General features: G+C 39.8%; 1 protein-coding gene across 2 annotated transcripts in view; it reads left to right on the plus strand.

Moving 5' to 3' along the window:
* LOC148008263 (CDP-diacylglycerol--serine O-phosphatidyltransferase 2-like) overlaps positions 1-19,381 on the plus strand; it is a 104,442-nt gene that overhangs the window by 57,732 nt on the left and 27,329 nt on the right. For both annotated transcript variants that reach the window (XM_087674352.1, XM_087674353.1), the window contains exons 4-5: positions 3,354-3,438; positions 3,580-3,671. In XM_087674352.1, coding sequence (XP_087530478.1) covers positions 3,354-3,438; positions 3,580-3,671 — 177 coding nt within the window. The remainder of the gene's footprint in view (positions 1-3,353; positions 3,439-3,579; positions 3,672-19,381) is intronic.

A 19,381-nucleotide genomic window follows, 5' to 3' on the forward strand; every position in this document is an offset into this window, starting at 1 on the left:
TACACACACTCGAGTGGCATTCATTAATGTGTCCATACCACACAAATTACATGGGCACTACCTAGAATTGACATATTCTAACACTAATCAATTTGTAATGCATGGTTAGCTCAACACATCTTTTATATTTTTTTGTGAGAGTAAGAAAGGTGGTTTTTCACTCTTAGGTTGATTGTAACTAAGCTCTTTCCTAAGGGACTTGGGTTAAGCATGAATACATTCCTTCTAGGGTACCCATCTTCAACCCTTCTCTTCATTTCTTTTAAGTGCTCATGGTTGTAGTTTTGTAAATGGTTGTCATGTTAAGCCTCAAGTATTCATTCTTTCTAATTTCTCGAATGATTACTTGGAGTATAGTACGTTGTAAATGGTTGTAGTTTTGTAAATGGTTGTCATGTTAAGCCTCAAGTATTCATTCTTTCTAATTTCTCGAATGATTACTTGGAGTATAGTACGTTGTTCCGGGCGTTTATATGGAAAATGCTCCATCTAGATGGTCGTATCGATGATAGCCTCCCTTGTAAATGCAAAGAAACCTCATGCTCAACCTTCAATTAACATACGAGACATGATAAAAAATAATAGGTGTCATTGATGTCTTAGCTCGTAAGGCATTGGACATAGCATCAAACTCCTTAGATAGTTTGTAGAGAATAGTCCCCTCAAGATGTGCTTCTAGAAGGGAGGATTGCATGTGTCGAAGGCTTTTAGTCGTGTTGATCTAAATAGTTTGTAGTTAACCATAGAGGATCATAGCTTGCTTGGTTGACGGAGCCTCATACATAAGTTGCGACTTCCTCCACACTTCTAAAGTTGTCCGAAGCACTAGAAGGACTTCTTTAGAGATGCATCTTAGAAGACTAAAGTAGGCACAAGAATTGCTTTGTTATAGTTGTCTTGGTGTTACAAATGGTATTCGTGGCAAGATGACTCTTGAGGCAATAGACCTCCGTATAGACCAAACTTTCATCACAACATTTTAGGTGAGATAGTTAGGTCCCTTCAGCTTATCATTAGTAGAAGAACAAGGAGGTGCCATGAAGAGGAGAGGTAGGGAAGATGAAGTAAAGAAGAGGGTTAGCGAGAGGTAGATGCCATGAGTTCAAGAGTTCAAGTGGTTCAAGTAAGCACAAAGAGACAAGATCCATAGTAGACAAGAGCATAGTATATGAGACAGACAATTGATATGTGCAAACCCTATCTAAAGTGTGACATTAAAGTGACTAGCCAAAGAAAAGTGTGTTGAACAAGAATGTAAAGCTGTAAAAACACATCAGCCCCCCAACAAAAAAGTCTGATGAGCATATGGGAAAAGGCAACTTCAGATAGCTCAGAACTTGCAAAGGATGAACTAGGGAAGAGTACAGGCCAGGGTGCAGCAGTCCGAAACTGTAAATACAGAGTTGAGGGGCAAGAAATCAGTTGTGCAACACATTAGAAAGTGTCCCAGCCCAGCCAAGAACAAAGCTTGGCACCAAGTCACCAGGAGTGGCCACGGTTTCTCTCTCCACCAGAATGAGTATATGCAAGTGTATGGCTGAGGGGGGGGGGAGACTGCCTAAATAGGGGAAAAGCATGCCAAAGTGGATGACCAATTGGCCAGCCTAAAAACGGGCACTTGAATACGAGTTAGCTAGCTAAAAAAGCGCTTGGCATAAAATAACAAATGTTCACTGAATCACAAACCCTAGCCCATGAGAGGTACAATCTATTAACACCGTCTTAGACACTATACATTTTGTGCCAGCTCCACCACCCAGAAAGGCCATCATCATAAGGCTGGAGAAGATGGTCATTATGAAAGGCCATCTTTGTGGTGAGAGGTGGTGATGCTGGGAATATCCATGTCTTGTCAATGTCTATCTTGGGGATGCACATCTTGATGACTGGGTTCAGCTCAGCATGGATGAGTGACATTGTGGATTTGTCTAGGTTGTACTGTAATGGTAGTAGTGCACAGATTCCATAGTTTCTCATCCACTTACCAATCTATTTAAATTGGCATCTTGTGTCTCTTATTATGGTCAACATCTATGACAGGTGCAAAGCCAATGAAAGCTACCTATTTGGAGTGAGTTCCTATAGTCTATGGATGTGTGTGATGGATTGGAATAGAGCCTCAATCACCATGGAGGCAGGAGCTAGCTCTACTCGTATGATCTCATGTGGTATTGATAGTTTGCTACATATAATCCTACCAATCATCATAGCTAGTGGTCTCTCCAACTCCTCCATCTATGGTGAAGGTGATGTTCTCCAAGAAAGCCGCTCCATATATTACTTCTGGGGCGACAAGTGTGTCAGAAAGCATAGTTTTGTCTTTGGCTTTTGGAACTGGATTTGGGTGCACTTGCGCTCTAGGGCATTGAAGCTAGGACAAGATGAAGGAAGTGTGACTTTGGTTGATGTTAGAGGAGGGTGCTAATTGCAGTTGATTGGATTCAGTAAATGGTTTTTAATTGATGCTCCCTCAACTATATGAATGTGCATAGATGTCCAAGCGCTATCCCAGCTTTGGCAGGGTGTAGGTCTATATTAGAGCCAAACAAGTCAATGGCGAGTAGAGTGTTGTATCAAGTCATCAACATGTATGCTTGTATGAAAACCAAACAGGTGATTTAAATTTAGGTAATGCAGTAATGGTCATGTGCAGTTGATGGAGTGAGGGGTGTAAATGATGCTAAGGAGTGCCGAGATGCAGCTGCATGCTATTGATGCATGTCACAAACATCTATGGGGACCCCCATTTCTGAACTAGTACAAAGCATATCTATAATACAAAACTAGCTTATAAAGCTTTCCATTTCAAAATGGTCATCCATTTTGAGGATGCACAGGCTTAACATAGAAAATAAAATACTTTCAATCAAATGCTATATTGACAAAGGCTATTCAAGTAAAATGGGGGAAAGGACCTGAACCCTTTTTCAATAATAAAAATAGGGGATTCTTATATCATAAATGCCACCGACTCTATTTTCCCGCTGTAGTCAATAAATAACATGACAATGTCTACATTGGAGATGGTTGATGTGGACTTGCCATGAGTTTGTCCAGTGTAGTGTCTTTATTCTTTCTATATCATAGTTCTTGTTTATCAGAACAAACAACACCAAGGATTTGGATGGACTTTGGTTAAAAGATCATTAAGTGAACCTGACTATATCGAAACATTATTTAGCTTACAGTGCATGGCTCAGTTGCATCTGCTCTCGCATCTTCTATGTCAACAAACTTGTCTAGTGAGAAATGATCAATGTTTTATCAAAATTATCCACTGACATGATTGAGGTTCAGGCCTTGATTTTTAATTACAAAATGATCTCGACACTTGTGATTTGGTTATATGGTAGGTTACTTTCAAGCACATGCTACCAAATTTCAATGAGTGCTGGTGGGACAGCATCATACTTGACATACTTACCTGTAATTGGTTTGGTATGACGTCGAAATTTCATTCTGTCCAACCATGTGTACAATGCATGCTGGTTTCTATGCATATGCCTGTGTTAGTAATCCTCATATTGGCAGATCTTTTTTAAAGAAAACAATGTGCATGCATGCACACATGTGGTACAGGTATATGGGCAGGAATGAAGACTGTGCGTTACTTTGATGGAAAGACTTATGAATGGGTAGGACTCAGTCTTCAGCCAAGCATTATTGGCAAGGTACATGCATAAATCCTCTACTTTTGACATACATGGCTCTAAAGTTGAATTGTGGGATTTTGAGCTTAATGTGATGTAGATCTCAAGTGTTTTGCTAGTTTGCAATGATTGTGAACTTGTATTGTGTATTTCAATGCAGAAATCAATGAGAACACGCATTTCAAGATTATCTTAGATTTCTTCAATTTGTGCGAAACTGTGAACTAACAATGAGCATCAAAATTGTAGGAATTCAGCATTCAGTATACAAGTCAGACAAAGTTGATGAAAGCAGATAGTAAAGGGTCACAAGCATTAATGAATGTATAAACATTATTCTCTAAGACTTGGGAAGTGTTCCAACTCTAGGGTGTTCAACTAACTTTGCTGACTATAAATGCATCCTGAAGTAATCTGTACCTAAGAAAAATACATAGATGCCAGAGTGTTTATACGTTTTAAGCTTAAAATCTTAAATTGCAATAGTAAGATGGCCACTATATCAATACAACAGCTAAGTACATAAAAAATACAATGGTTGTGTGAAGAATCAACTTACTTGGCAAGAATGCCAGGTCATTGTCAAAATAACAAGTACGTTCTGATACGATATCAAATAACAAGTATGCTCTAATACCAATCAAAATTAGTGACAAACCAGAGAGAGAGTAGAGTTTACCGGGAGAAACATAGAGTGTGTACAGCAAACACTGAGAGAGAAGGGAAACTCAAAAGACACGAAAAAAGAAGATAATGAAGCTGTGAGTCATGCTATTGAAGAAATAACTCCATGTTGGAAGGAATTCGAAGGCCTTGTCAACAAGGCACGACTGAACCTCCAAGGCCTCTATTGAAGTGGTACTTGAAGATCCTAGGTATCAATAAGAGAAATGATAGCGGGCATTCCCAAAAGAGTAAATGGTGGGTGAAGAACTTTAGGATGAGGAGATATCCTTGTGAGACTAGAGATGTAGGAGACCCCCTCTGAAGTTGAAGAAGTAGAAGCCCTTATGGCGGGAAAAGAAAGAACATGCCCCTGTGTGAGAGATAGGGAATCTAAAAACTCATGGATCATGGACTCTGAAACATCTAATGACGAAGGAAGTGCAACTATCATCCATGCCAAAGAAGGTATCTAGGGCGCCAAAGATGTTGAAGAAGTCTCAGAGTTGGCCTCTCCAACATGAGTAGGGAAGGGTGGGAAAAAGAGAGATTCACATTGAGCCAAGGGTGGGTGACACTTGTTCTCTCTTAGTGGAGCGCAATGTGGAGCCGAAGTAATGGAAGGTATTGAACAACCATTGTCTCTTGAAGGAGCGGATTGACTCCTTCACATAGATATTGAACAACCATAGTTCGGTATTCAAGAGATAATGGTTGTTCAATACCTTCCACATAGAGTGTGTACAATACACGGTATGCAACAACCATTGTCTCTGGGTGGAATGGATTGTTGAACCACGGGTCAGTCGTCCAAGCAACCATTGAACCCTAGAAGCAGTAGAAGAAAATGTACACCTTTATCTCGTTAAGGGTGGTATGGGACACTGCTGGAGAGAGAGGCTTGCATACGGGGCATGTGTTGCATGTGGTGGGTATGAAAACAAGGTATGTTTCTTGTTTTGCACTCGTCCTTGGGTTTTGTGTCGGGTTGATGCTTATGCGCAAGGATTTGTGGTGGTTCAGACGATTAGAGTTTGGTGAGCTACCACTTGAAGGCTATGGCAGATTGATATGAGAAGTTGAAACCTTGTGGCCCGAATTATCATTAAAATATCAACGAACATTAATGTTTAAAAACAAATGTCATTGTGACAGTAATAATAACATTAAATGTTAGTGTGGCATTAACATTTAATGTTTACATTAGTGTTATTATTAATTTTAATGCCAACATTTTGGTTATTGTTAATGCATGTGTTGTCAAGTTTTGAGGGTGTGCGTGCGCGCACACACACACACACACACACACACATCACAACAAAGGAAAATCATGGAACGAAAGAGATTGAACATAAACTCTCTCCAATCGTGGAAAGAGAAGTCACTTTTTTTCTTCTTTGCTTGGGGGGGGGACTATTGATTGTGTGTTATGTGCAATAACAATCATGTCCTTGGAATGACTCAAGGAGAAGAGAAAGAAAGAGAGAGACGATAGAAGGAGAAGGGTCTGACAATGTGGGGAAAGGACTAAGGACAATCATCTCCAGTTTCCAAGCCGTTGTCTTGCCATGATGTAGGTGTCTTCTAGCATGGATGGGAAGCCCGTTAGACAAGACGTCAGGCCATTGTGGGAAGGATCGACTTTAAGTCGGCAACTTAGAAGACAATTTTTTTTTGGAGTTTAAAAACGTGGAGGACAGTGCTCGCATTTATTCAGTATGGATGTGCTCTTATCAAGGCACATTTGAATTTTTTTTTTGTTAGTGGAAAGAAGAAATAAATTTTGTTTGAATTGAAAAAAATTGTGAACAGTAAACCTCTCCCACGATAAGGAATATTCCCATCGCTTATCATAGACCCCCTGCTTGATTTTATTTTTAAAGAAACGGATCCATACTGCATTAAATGCAAACTGTTTTTGCTTCTCCTCCTGCCCTCTCTCGCATTCCTTAAGCTTCAACTCATCCTTTCTCTTTGTCTCTCCAAACCTCTTATCTTTATCAATACCATGTCTTCTCACGTGGTGTCTCCTTTTGATGCACCTGTTCCTACTAAACTTGAGCGCATGGAGGATGCCCCTCCTCCTTCTGCCAATACCAAACACACATACAAGCACCATCTGTGAGCTACTTCTTTGTTCAAATCTGATGGAGATTCGTCCCTCGTGGCGAGTCTCTAGGCTCAAATAAAAGAAATGCAATGGGAATTCTTAAATAATAATCTTATTATGAGATCAAATGTAAGTGAGTATTTGGATCTAATATTACATGAGAATATTGATATTTTTCCGTTCGAGCTACTTGACAGACTTCTGTTGTCTTGCGGAACTTTAAACCATAGGATTGAATCTTTGGTTGGTAGCCATCTCGTCTTCGGACAACCTTAGAGGTTTAGTCTAAAAGAGAAGGATAAGATAGCTAAGAAACTTTAGGACTATTTAGCTAAGGATTATACTAAGCCGAGTAAATCCCCATGGGACGTGTCTTTCCTTCTCACAAAAAGAAAAAAAGGTACGATGGACTTCTGTATCAATTGCAAAGGTCTCGATAAGGTGACCATCAAGAACAAATATCCATTGTCAAGGATGGATGATCTTATAGATCGACTTTGTGGTATTTTACCAAAATCAATCCAAGGTCTAGATACCATTAGATACAGATAGCTTCAAAGGATGTTTTGAAAACTGTGTTTCAAACATTGTATGGATATCACCAATTTTGGTCCTATCATTTACATTGACTAATGTTTCTGTAACCTTCCAATAGAAGATGAATGACTTATTTCATCTGTATCTTGGAAAGTGAACAATCGTTTTGCTTGATGATATTTTTATTTATGGTAAGTCATTGGAGGATCATGCCAGACGTTAGCATATCATCTTATATCTTTTAGAACAAGAACAATTGTTTGTCAAACTATACAAGTGTGATTTTTTTCCCATGGAGTTGTTATACCTTGGTCATGTCGTTTGGATTAATGGCATTCAGATTGATCCCAAAAAGGTACGAGTAGTGCTCCATTAGCCTATTCCGTGGACCATAAGATATGTAAAATATTTTTTAGGTTTTATGGGTTTTTTTTGAAAATTAATTAAAAACTATGCTTATATTGTTAAACCCTTGACATGTTTGCTTAAGGCTATCCGAAGCAAGAAGAAACATGTTAGTCCACCCATTGTTTGGACTAATAAGCTCGATCAATGTTTTCAAACATTGAAACACCTTGTTAGTACTACATCATTGTTGTGAATTATAGATCCGAATAAACCCTTCGAGGTTCATATGGATGCGAGCGATTATGTTTTAGGAGCTATTCTTTATAAAGAGGGCTAATAGATCGCATTTAAGAACCGTAAACTTACCAATGCCCAAATATGCTATACCACTCAAGAGATGGAATTGTTGGCGGTCATCCATGTGCTTATAGTGTCATTATTTGTACAATGCACGATTTATTCTTTGGACGGACTACCACTCATTAAAGTACCTATATTAGCAGCTGGATCTCTGCAGCTCCAAGGGGAGATGGGTGGAGCTTCTAGAAGAATTTGACTTTAAAATTCGCTATAGAAAGAGCACAACTAATATGCATTCAAAGGGAGTTGCCAAAATGATATCACTTTGGTAAGATTTAGCAACGAGTTCAAGAGGGACCTAGTAACCCAAGAAGCTTAGATAGTCTAGACACCCAAAGGCTAGCTATTGAGAGAAAGATGGTGGAAAATATTCCATTTAAAATGGATTACTTTTTAAACGAGATAAAGTGCGTGTGCCCAATAATCAAGATATCTCCAAGAAAATTTTATAAGAGTGTCACCATGTGCCAAGAATCAGACATCCTAGTATACATTAGACTTTGACCTTGGTCACCTGTTGTTTTTATTGGCCACACATTAAGACTCTGGTTGAGTCTTATGTGCTTGAGCATCCGCAGCGTCAACTTAACAAAGCTAAAACCCGAGGATATTGCTGAGGAAAACAATCATTCATAAGGCGGGAAATGTTATGTCCATGGGCATCCGAATGGGCGGTAGTAGTATTGCTCATGGTGGTTACAAAGTGACTTAGTGTGAATACACTAAGGACACTCTTGGGTTAGGCAGCCGAGTTCTATAAATAGGACTCAGTGCCCTATTGTGCACATTCCTTGTGTGATCACCACTCTTGGACTCTTAGCCCATTGACCGACATATCCGTACATTGGGATAGTATGTGCTAGTAGTACACGATGTCAACAATTGGGATCAGGTCATGGCCCAGAGTGTTGCTAGCTCCCAGGCTCGAGGGTGACCTTGTTTGGCTCTTCGGCTAGGAGGGAGTCTAATGTCCAGTTCCTTTTATGTGGAGCTTGTCTCATGTGCAAGTTGGATCGAAGGGGGACATTTCAATTAATGGCTCCTCTTCTGCCTTCTAGTCCAAGTGTGCTAGCATTCTTTATCTCAGTCAAAGCTGCCGCAAGCTTTCTTTACCCGTGTAGTCTCCATTTCTGACCTCTATCTCACAGTTTGTGCCACTTCTAGTCGTTTTACAGTTGTGTTTTATTGTGCTGTTTTACTTTTGTTGTTTTACTATGGTGGTGTGAGAGGAAGGAGAGATCGGAGCTCAACTGAGAGCACAATTGACAGTGTAGAGTGTGAGAGCACGACACCCAATACAATAATCTCAAGTGTCTAAGTGGTGCGACTTGATGTGAGTTGTGTGAAATCAAGCTTTCTAGTTTTCACATGCACTTTAGTATCTAGGATGCAAGGTGCGACCTTCGATGAAATCAATCACATCCACACTTTTACTAATCAATTTCATGCAATTGCAGCTCTTTCACATGAATTGTGATTACTCCTAACAATCGTTTTTGGGTCCCTAATGGGTTTTGATAGGTGGTTTTATGGGTGATCAGCCTCGGCAGTTAAATTGAGTCTCCACCAAGGTTAAGCGACTGGTGGTTGGTAATTTCAATCGCTCTTGGATTGTTAGGTTAAAGTTTTGGTGACAATTAGCTCTATGGTCTTATTTGTAGGTAGTAGTTCCAACTTGGATTGTTGTGCAGCTATTTGTTGGCCTTAGGAAGTCATGGAGTGGTCAAAATGGTGAAAAATTGTGTTCTGGACAACTTGTTTGAGTCCTAGACTCCGTTTGAGTGGGCTCTGTGACTGTCAGAGTGGTCAAACTCAGACTGGGCGAAGGGATGCTCGTCTTAGGCATGTATCGGCCGTTCGAGGCCCAAAAGTGGTCCAAGTTTGAGTGTACTTATCCGTTCGAGGTCGAGTGGACTTGTTTGAGTCTGAGTGGACTTGTCTGAGTTGAAGTAGACTTAAGTTACTCGGATGTTCGAGTGTTGCGGAGGATTTGGCCGTCCAAGTCTTGGGGATGTCATTCGAGCAGTGAACAAGAAACGCCAAATGATAAAGAAATTGATTGAACTAATGAAATGCACTACTTATTGTTGCAACCAGGGTCTTGACTTCATTCAATAAGCATCAAGGAAGATTGAGCATACTTGGAACACAGGAATGCGATGACATGGATTGTTGCTACTGTTGTCCTCTTGATTTGTGGCTCTCTCTCCTCTCTTAAGAGCTCTCTCTCTCTCTCAATCTCCTAGTGTCCAAATGAGCTCTCTCTTTTCCCTTTCTCACCTTTTGTTTCTTTCTTTTTCTCCTTACTATTTATTTTTCTTCCCAGCATAGTATAGGGGAGTTTCGGAAATGGAAAAAATCGGAGTTTCGACCAAATTTTGGAAATAGGGAAACGACATTTCAGATAGTACACTAAAAAAAATACAGTATTATGTGGGTATATAAATATATCAATGCCTACAAGAACATCTATTCAAATTTCATACAAAATTTTAAGTCTTTATGTCATATGATTGAAATCACGATTCATTACACATTTCACGACTCACGACTCACGAGTGAAGATTGAGGAGTCAAGACTGAGGACTCAATGGTTGAAACTTAAGACTTAATTTTCAAAACTTAAGGCATCAAAATGAATTAGAATTTATGACTCATGAATAATCTATGATCTAAGAGTGAAGATTGACATCAAGAACAATGGAATAAGAATCAAATAAGTGGGATCAAAATACAATGATACATGTAACTATGTCATGTGAATAATTTGTCGAAACTCTAAAGTCCAGTGAGTCTATAAGTATCAACATCAATGAACAATTGGTAACTCTAGTTGGGACTCTACACTGCTAAACTGACTCCTGTATATCACGAGCCATGGCTCATGACTCATCCGGACTCTGAGGATCTGTGCACCATCTTCTCGTCTGACTGCGGTGACCCTGATCGAGAAGTTGATGAAGCAGCCTTAGTCTCAGCCTCAGTCTCATCCTCAGACTCGGGCTTTGACTTTGCTTGTGATGCACGACTGTGTGGCCCTCACTCTAACCCTCGTCTGTGCACGAGTCTCATGCACCGGAGCCGATAGCTCCTGAGTCCTCGTAGAGCATGGAGTAGATATTCTGCTCCTATGGTATCTGCAGAATGTTACACACTTTCTCTATATTAATCTTATTAACATTCACCTGTAAAGGTGAACGAGACAAAGATATATCATATGAGAGGAGATTGAATATGTTGAATGTTCATACATATCACAGTTTACAATTCAACTTCCAAGTAAATTAGCAATGTCAAGTGTCAAGGACTCAAGGTTAAAAGGTTAATTATGCATAATACTAATCATTACCAATTTACCTGTGAAGGCTTAGGGGACAGAGCGGTCCTCTCAAGAACCTTGAGATTGCAATGTAAAACACTAAACGCTCCAGTTGGGTAGTTGTGAGCTTGTTTCTCTTTTTGGTGTGGAAGAGAGTCCATGAACTAGAATCTTGCGAGAGGACTCGAATGGCAATGCGTTTCTATTGAAATTTAAGAGATTCAGGTTAAGTAATTAGCAATTGCTAATATGCAAGCTGCAAAATTAACATTTGAGTGGGCATTCGATTATAGAACTTGTTACCTAGGTTGCATAATGCATTAGATAATCAAGATTCAAAAGATAAAAGTCACCATTCACATACGAAAGTAAGAGTACAATTGTCGTATTTCTGCCACCAAGAGACAGGCTGAAGCTGTGTCTCTCATGTGGGTCAACCAAAATGAAGAGAATGATTGCGGAATGCCAGCAAATCATTCAGCAAATCATCCTCGACTCTTCTCATCATATCTTTATCATCCCTTGCGAGACGTCTCATGTACTCCATAAAGTCCTCTAACTCCTCGCTAGTGTACTGCTTCTCGCTATGCCAAAGGGGATACAAGATATATGCAACAACATGGATTGGTTTATGGAACCAATCCTATCGTGTATTTCACCCTCCAGAATCTCATCGACCCTATAGATAAAATAAGTTAAAAACTTAGAAGTTAGAATAATGATCAATTATCAAGGAGTCTTTAATACCAAATAATTAAATGTGTAAAAGTTAAACTAAAACTTACTTGTCTTGGAGCAAAAAGCTGTTGCAAAGCAAGGCCTCGCCAATTTTATCCATATACTCACATAGAAGGCCCAAAGTACTCCCCTCCATATCAGTGATGCGCAACACAGTGTAAATAAGAGTGAGACTTTTCACCAATGCCTTTGCCTCAAGCCACTAACTCTCATTTAAAATATTGCTCCTAAAAGCAAGAGCCTTTGGAGACTCTCTCACTCCATATGAGCCATTCTTGGCATGCAATGGTCTGTATCAAATTTGGACGGATCCGTATCAACCTCTCCAATATAATAAACATATAAGCAAATCTAGTGGTGGAAGGCTTCAATAGTTCAAGTGTGCTATTGGCTCGAAACATGCTTGTGACGGATGGCCTCTTCTTCACAAATCTTACCATGCTTGTTGCCATCTTGAAAATGTAATCCACCCAAGATATTTGCCCGATGTGGTGTTGCATGAGAGGATTCATCCTCTTCTAGCTCAATACCCATACACTTTCATCGCCAAAGATGGAGACTTACTGTTACTTGTGTCGAGACATTTGCGCAAGGCCTAATGTCTTTGTTGGGAACACATGCCGAGTGGTCTTTGATGCGCGTTACGCTCCTGGATTTCTCCAATCCACAATAGTTGCACCGCTACTTCTTTGATCCGTCGAAGCCCTCGTATCCCTTGATTGGAGTGACGTGCCTTCAATATGGGTCCAACACTGTGATATGATGATTAGCCTTTAGGTAATGGATTAAAGAAGAAGAAGATGAAGAAAAAAGAAGAAGAAGAAGAAGAAAGAAGAAGAAGGAGAAGGAGAAGGAGAAGGAGAAGGAGAAGAAAAAGGAGAAGAGAAAAAGAAGAAGAAGAAGAAGAAGAAGAGGAAGAGGAAGAGGAGGCAGGAGCTGGAGGTTCGAGGAGGAGGAGGCGAGAGCTGGATTGTGCTGTGCGAGTCGAAAAGCTTGGAATGATTGAAATTGCGATCTGGTGCGATGGATAACCAGCATCGAAACGGGCCGCAGGATCGCAGAACGGCAGTCTGTTGTTTGTGTTCCGATGTGAAACGGCCGGTCCGTTTTAGAGTTGCCGAAATGACATTTCGGGATAATATGCTTCCCAAACATTAAAAATCTTTTTTCCTTTCTTTCTTTGTTTCCATTTTTCGTGGTTTTTACAAAGAATTATCTTTTCCTCCTTTTCTCCTTATTTCCCAAACCTTAATGCATCCTACTAATGTCAAACCACATATCACTGATCTAACTAATGCTCTTAAATTTTCTGATATCTAAACTATCAAACAAAGAAAATTGAACACCCTCCGACTCCCTCGCTTTCTACCTAAACCAAGTGCCATTTTGGAGATGAACTCCTACTCCGTCACTCAATTTGAAGTGCGCAAGCACTTAAGCTTAAATTTGTTGTTTCCATCAACGAAACCAAAATGTTGTTGCTCTCGCAAGCATACCGCCAAGATCCATGGACCGCTTATTGCTTTAAGCATTTCAAGTCGAGAGCTATGGCTTTCTCTCAGTCCCTTACACATGTGTAGCGAGCTTACTTATGAATCTGATTGAGTTGCCTCCTCCCATGAATCTGCTAGTAGCTCCACGATCCAAGATGTCCTTTCAAGCAAGCTCCATAGCCACGTGTGCGAGAAAAGAGAAGAGGAGGAGAAGATGAAGAGCTTCTCCACGGTCCCTCTCACACACACACACACACACACACACACACACATACACACACACACATTCTCTCTCTCTCTCTCTCTCTCTCCCTCTCTCCCTCTCTCATACACAAGAACAAGAAGCAAAGAAACAAGAAGAGAGCAAGTTTGGCCACTCACTAAGAATGAGCTTTTCATTTACTTTTTGACTTTTATACATGCTCTATCTCCTCCTTGGGCGGCCATCCCCTTTTTGGTCGGCCTTTGTCCATTCCTCTAGTCTTTTGCTTCTCCTTTCCTATTAGCATGGCCTTAACGAATGCCTCTTATTCTTTGTTCTTCTTCTTTCCTTCATAACCTCTTCTTCTCTACTTGCTCAATCATGTTTTGTAACATGGTATTAGAGCCTCTTTCCTAGAGGTTTCGAGGTTGTGAGAGGCTTCCATAGTTGCTATTGAAGTTCGGAGGCTCAAGCATTAGTGGTGGTGTTGTCTAAGAAGGCATTGGAGTAAAGATTGAAGGTTGGGAGTTGCAAAGCTCATTGAGAAGACTAAAATGCCATCATCCATTGAGGTATAGCTTTCTATTATGATCATTTTGTGATTCAACTTGAAGGCTTCTATCGTCAAAGAGTAGTTGTTTAGTAGCAAGGAGTGAGTTTTAATCCCCAACCTAAGGGGGTTGGTTAAGGGGCAGATTGCAGAAGAAGAGGGCTTAAAGGCCATGTTTTTGGTCTTGAACAGACAGAGAATAGGAAAGAGAAGAATATTATTGTTTGTCTCTCTAGCTTGCATCGTCGTGCTATTGTAGAGGATCTTGGCCCTAGTCGACCTATTCAAAAAAGTTCAAGGCCTTAATGTATTAGTGGTGGCCAAAATGAGCCACAACCATCATTGGATAAGGCTCCTCTATCTTTTTTAATCACTCCTTTAAACCTTAATGAAAAATAGCTTGCTTTCACACCACTTATCTAGTTCAAATTGAGATGTATTCACACTAGCTGCACTAAATCTAGTTCATCTTAAAGGTTACTCACACTATCAGATTAAAAGGCCTAAAGGGTTGGTTGTATGCGGATCTCTATTGCTCAAAAGCCCGATTGTAATCTCGTATATGTAACTTGAGTTAGACATTGTCATGTGAGTCCAATAAGGCCTCTTCGCTTTAAAAATATCTGAAATAGAAGTAGTGGTGGAAAAATAAATGACAACGGTTTCCACAGTTGGAAAATAAAAACCATGTGTCATTTGATGAGGAAAGACCTTTGGGAGATTCTTGGAGATTTTGAAGATCCTAATGATCCAACGTGGAAGAGGAAAAATAATAAAGCCCTTGGGCAATAGCTTGGGGTCTATCTGATGATGTCCTACACCATATTTCAAGCATTAAAAATGTAAAAGAGGCATGGATGAGCTAGATAAGATATTCAGCTCTCAAGCAAAAAACTTTAAAATTAATATATTAATGGAAATTTTCAAGCTTGATCTAAACCAATATGATTTCTTAACATCATTGATAAATAAATTTAAAAGCTTGAAAGTACAACTATCTTCAATAGGCCGAGATATTGAAGAAGATGGAGCCATTGCCGTGCTACTTGATAGTTTTGATAAACCTAACAGAGGTGGTGAGCATGTGGTAGCAACACTAAGGAATATACTTGATAGAAAATTCAATGTAGTTGAGGCGGCCTTATATGAACAAGAAGCTAAACTTAAGGAAAAAGCCTAAGACTCTACACCGAGCCTCGTAGTAACTGTACTTTACAACAAAGGCTCTTCATCAAGAATTGTTTGCTAGATCTGCAAGAGATATGGATACAAAGAGCAAGACTGTTGGAACAAAGGAAAACCAAGGTCCAAAAGCTGTAACAAGTTTGGACACATCGAGAATGAATGTTAGGGCCTGAAGGCAAAATTTTTAAAGGAAATAAACTTTGAAAAATGGCAGTGCATGAGCTAGAGGCCATGTAGGAATTTAGGGGGGGCAACCTACATCCTTAGGTGTAGTTATCTAAAGGGTAAGCTAGCACTAGGGGGGTGGGGGGAGCAGGGGTGATGTTAAAATGTACGCAGGGTGCTATAGGCCTAGGTATAGGAGACACATATAATTGAATTCTACAAGCAAAGAACAAGGTGTATGTCTAAGCTAGAAAGCTATAAAACAATCTACTTGCTTCACTATCAAGGCAAGTTTCTTTCATGATATCATGGTCTCATTCTTGTTCTTTTTCTTTTCTTCATAACCTCTTCTTGGCTACTTCCTCAACCATGTTTTGTAACAAAATTTACTCGATTCTTTTTGCTTGAATGCTATTCTTTATGTTGCTTATGTTTTGAACTGGTGTCCCACAAGAGCTTTTTGCACCATCACTCCTTCTGAGGCATGGATTGGTTCCAAGCCGTCTCTTTCTCATATGAGATTTTTGGATCATTGACATATACTCATGTGCCTTTTCTGAAAAGGCATAAGGTGGATGATAAGGCTCTTTGCTGTAAAAGTAAAGGATAGCGCTGTATCAATCCTCTACAAGAAAGGTTATTGTGAACAGAGATGTCATCTTCGCTGAAAATGCTTCTCATCCCTTGCTAGATTGTCAAAAACAGCCTATTATTGATGCTTCTTTTCCATAATGGTTCCACGGTTGATCCTTTTTCTCATCCCTCATTTCCACCACCTACAAACACATTACCGCAATCTATTCAGTTTGATTTACAGCCACAACAGCATCATGATACCTTGTCCAAAGAGCAGCCCCCTATTCTTAATTAGTTGGAGTATACAAGGGCTGAAATTCAACAGCCTAAATGAGTCCCTCACTGGCTGCTAGACACTCTTAACGACAGCAAGTAGCCTTCTTCCTTTGGCTGCCCACACACAAGCCTGTACTTGCAAATAACAAGGTAATCGTCTTGCATGTGCATCGGTAGTTGTAGCATGCAATGAAGAACCTCTTATAAAGATGCTTTTTTAGACGATCGTTGGGTGGAAGTAATCAAGGCAAAAATTTATTCCATCCATCAAAAGGACACTTGGAAGCTATCTGACTTGCCTCATGGCAAGCATGCAATAGATACAAAATGGGTATATAAAATTAAAAGAAAGTTAGATGAGTCCATTGATAGGCACAAAGCTTGTCTTATTGCTAAGGGCTATGCCCAACAACAAGGAATCGACTTTGAGGAGACTTTTGCCCCTACTCCTCACATATTTACCATCACGAGTATTATTGCCCTTGCTACGCACTTTCATCGGGAGGTGCATAGCTGGACATCAAGACGGCATTTCTCCACGGGTATCTTAGTGAAGGGGTATATGTTTGTTAGCCTCCAGGATTTGCGGTTAAAGGCTCTGAGCACAAAGTTTGTCGTCTTAAGAAGGCTTTGTATGGTTTGAAGCAAGCTCCATGGGCTTAGTATGCTCGCATGCATTCTCATCTATTGCATCTTGGATTTCAAATAGCCTCATCGACGCTACTCTTTACATTCGACGTCAAGGATCTAATTCTATTATTCTTGTGCTTTTTTGCCATGATAGATCTTGGTCTACTCCACTATTATTTGGGTATCCAATTTGCCACGATTGAGGGGAGCATCATCATGACACAATCCAAGTATATTGGATAGCTTCTCTAGCGCTTTTAGTTTGTGAATTGTAAGTTTGTGTTTGTTAGCGGATCCTTGGATCCTTTGATACTAGTAACTACTTTATTTCAGTAGGCTGTTGCATGCTTGATTTATCTATGTCATACGATACCCAATCTTCAGTTGACTATTTCCTAGTTGAGCAGGTTTATACACTGCCCTTCCGTACTTCATTGGCAAGCAGTGAAGCATGTCTTTCAGTATCTTAAAGGCACACATGATCTTGGCCTTTTCCACAAGGCTGATTCTTTACTCTCTTTGCATGGATATTCTAACAGTGAGTGGACAGGATGTTCAAATTCTCGTGTCTCTTAGAGTGGCAATTGTTTCTTCTTGGATACATCTCTTGTTTCTTGGTCTAATGAGAAACGAACTACAATTACTACGTTCAGTTTGAAGTTGAGTACAAAGGCAGCATTCATAGCCACAGTGGAGTGTGTTTGACTCCGCAAGCTCCTTGCAAATCTTCATGTACACTAGACGGCTCCAACACTTATCTACACCGATAGCTAGAGTGCTTTGGCCATTGCATAGAACCTAGTGTTCCATGCTTGCACAAAGCATATAGAAGTTGAGTACCACTATGCTTGTGAGCAAATGTCAGCTAGAGAAATAAAGTTGTCTTACATATCCGCTGAAGAGAACTTGGCAAATCTTTTTACAAAGGCTTTTCCTCATCCAAAGTTCAAGGCTTTTCGGCAAGCCTTGAACTTGATTCCATTTGTTCAATGATATGTCATACTTTGTATTGTCATAGGTTGCTATGTCCAGTTGGATAAACTTGTGCAACCGTGGTCCTATGTTTTTTAATTTTTCTAGGATTTTGTCATTTTTCCTAGATCAGTCTATCCATTTCAATGGAGAGGATTTTGTATGCCATCTCATGGGCTACACGTTGATGCTCTTTGATACATGATCTGAGCCCCCTAGGCATTTAAACTATCATTAGATGTAGTTGTTGTCCCTACTATCACTTAGTGCCATTAGTGTCCTAGGCACTGAGTGACACTAGGGTTAGGGTTTGTTTTAGGGTTTCCTATGACGATTAAGGCGTTAGGGTTTCATTTTATTATAAATAGACACTTTGTGCCTCATTAGCATGTTAGTGTGACATTATTCAACTTGACTACCTTGAGCGTTGTACTCTCACTCACTCATTAATACATTACTTCTCATTCATGATTGAGTATCATTGTGTATGCATTAATTCTTTCATTCTCATACATTTTCCATTAGATTAATCACATAATCGCTTATGTGTCTCTATTTATAGTTGATTACATACCGCATTCTAAGTGCATAGTTTGTAGAAGTCTCTTGAACATCCCGAAATGGCGAGATACCATGGAAAAAGAGCTAGAGATTATTGACCAAAATGAGACTTGGACCTTGGTGGATCTTCCAAGCCAAAAGAAAGTCATTGGGACAAAGTGGACTTTTAGGACTAAGCTAAAGGCTAATGCCACTTTAGACAAGTACAAGGCTTGCCTTGTGGTGCTACAGTTTCAACAGATGCAAGGTATTGGCTATGAAGAGACCTTTGCTCCTACTACACGGTTTACATAATTTCAACTATTAGTTGCACTAGCCGCTCATTATGGTTCACCAGTCTATTAGATGGACGTTAAAAGTGCCTTTATGAATGGTTATATGGAGGAGAAAGTTTATTACGGGCAGAATCAAGCATGATGGTCTTAGTTCTTAAGGATGGAGGAGTTTGTTGGAACTCACGGATACCATTCTACCCCTTATGACCTGAACTTATATGTTAGCACTACTTCAAATGAGGTCAGCTATATCCTATTGTACATATATGATTTACTTATCATTGGCTCCAATTCTATTGCTTTTGCCATAGTAGAAATACAAGACTTTTTCAGAGGTTGCCTTGCTGCGTTTCGAGATTTGTCAAGAGTACAACACTCTCCCACTCAGCACCTCTATTTTTGTCCTCAAGACACGAGAGTTTAGAATACAGTTTTCATTTCTATATGGTTTGTTTGTTGTATGAACATTATATATTTATTATTCAGTCACTCATTCAGATTTCATTGTGTTCATTGTCTCTTAGCTACATTGACCCTAAATGTGTTCTGTTGAGTTTATGCTTTGCCATACACTTTCATTTATGTTTCTATATTAGGGTATTTCTTTACATTTTTGAGTTTGAGGAGCTTCTTCGTGTGGAGTTTGCTAACGAGATAGTAGTTTATCTAGACAGGATGAGAGTTTAGGGCCTTTGCAGCTATGAATGACCATAGAGATATTTTGTAGTGAACCAAGTGCCTTAATTAATTGCCATAGCTCTTATGGATCTT

The sequence above is a fragment of the Lygodium microphyllum genome, unplaced genomic scaffold, assembly GCF_053477565.2.
Source record: "Lygodium microphyllum isolate KBCC unplaced genomic scaffold, Lygodium_microphyllum_v1.1.10 scaffold_220, whole genome shotgun sequence".
NCBI classification, from domain to species: Eukaryota; Viridiplantae; Streptophyta; class Polypodiopsida; order Schizaeales; family Lygodiaceae; genus Lygodium; species Lygodium microphyllum.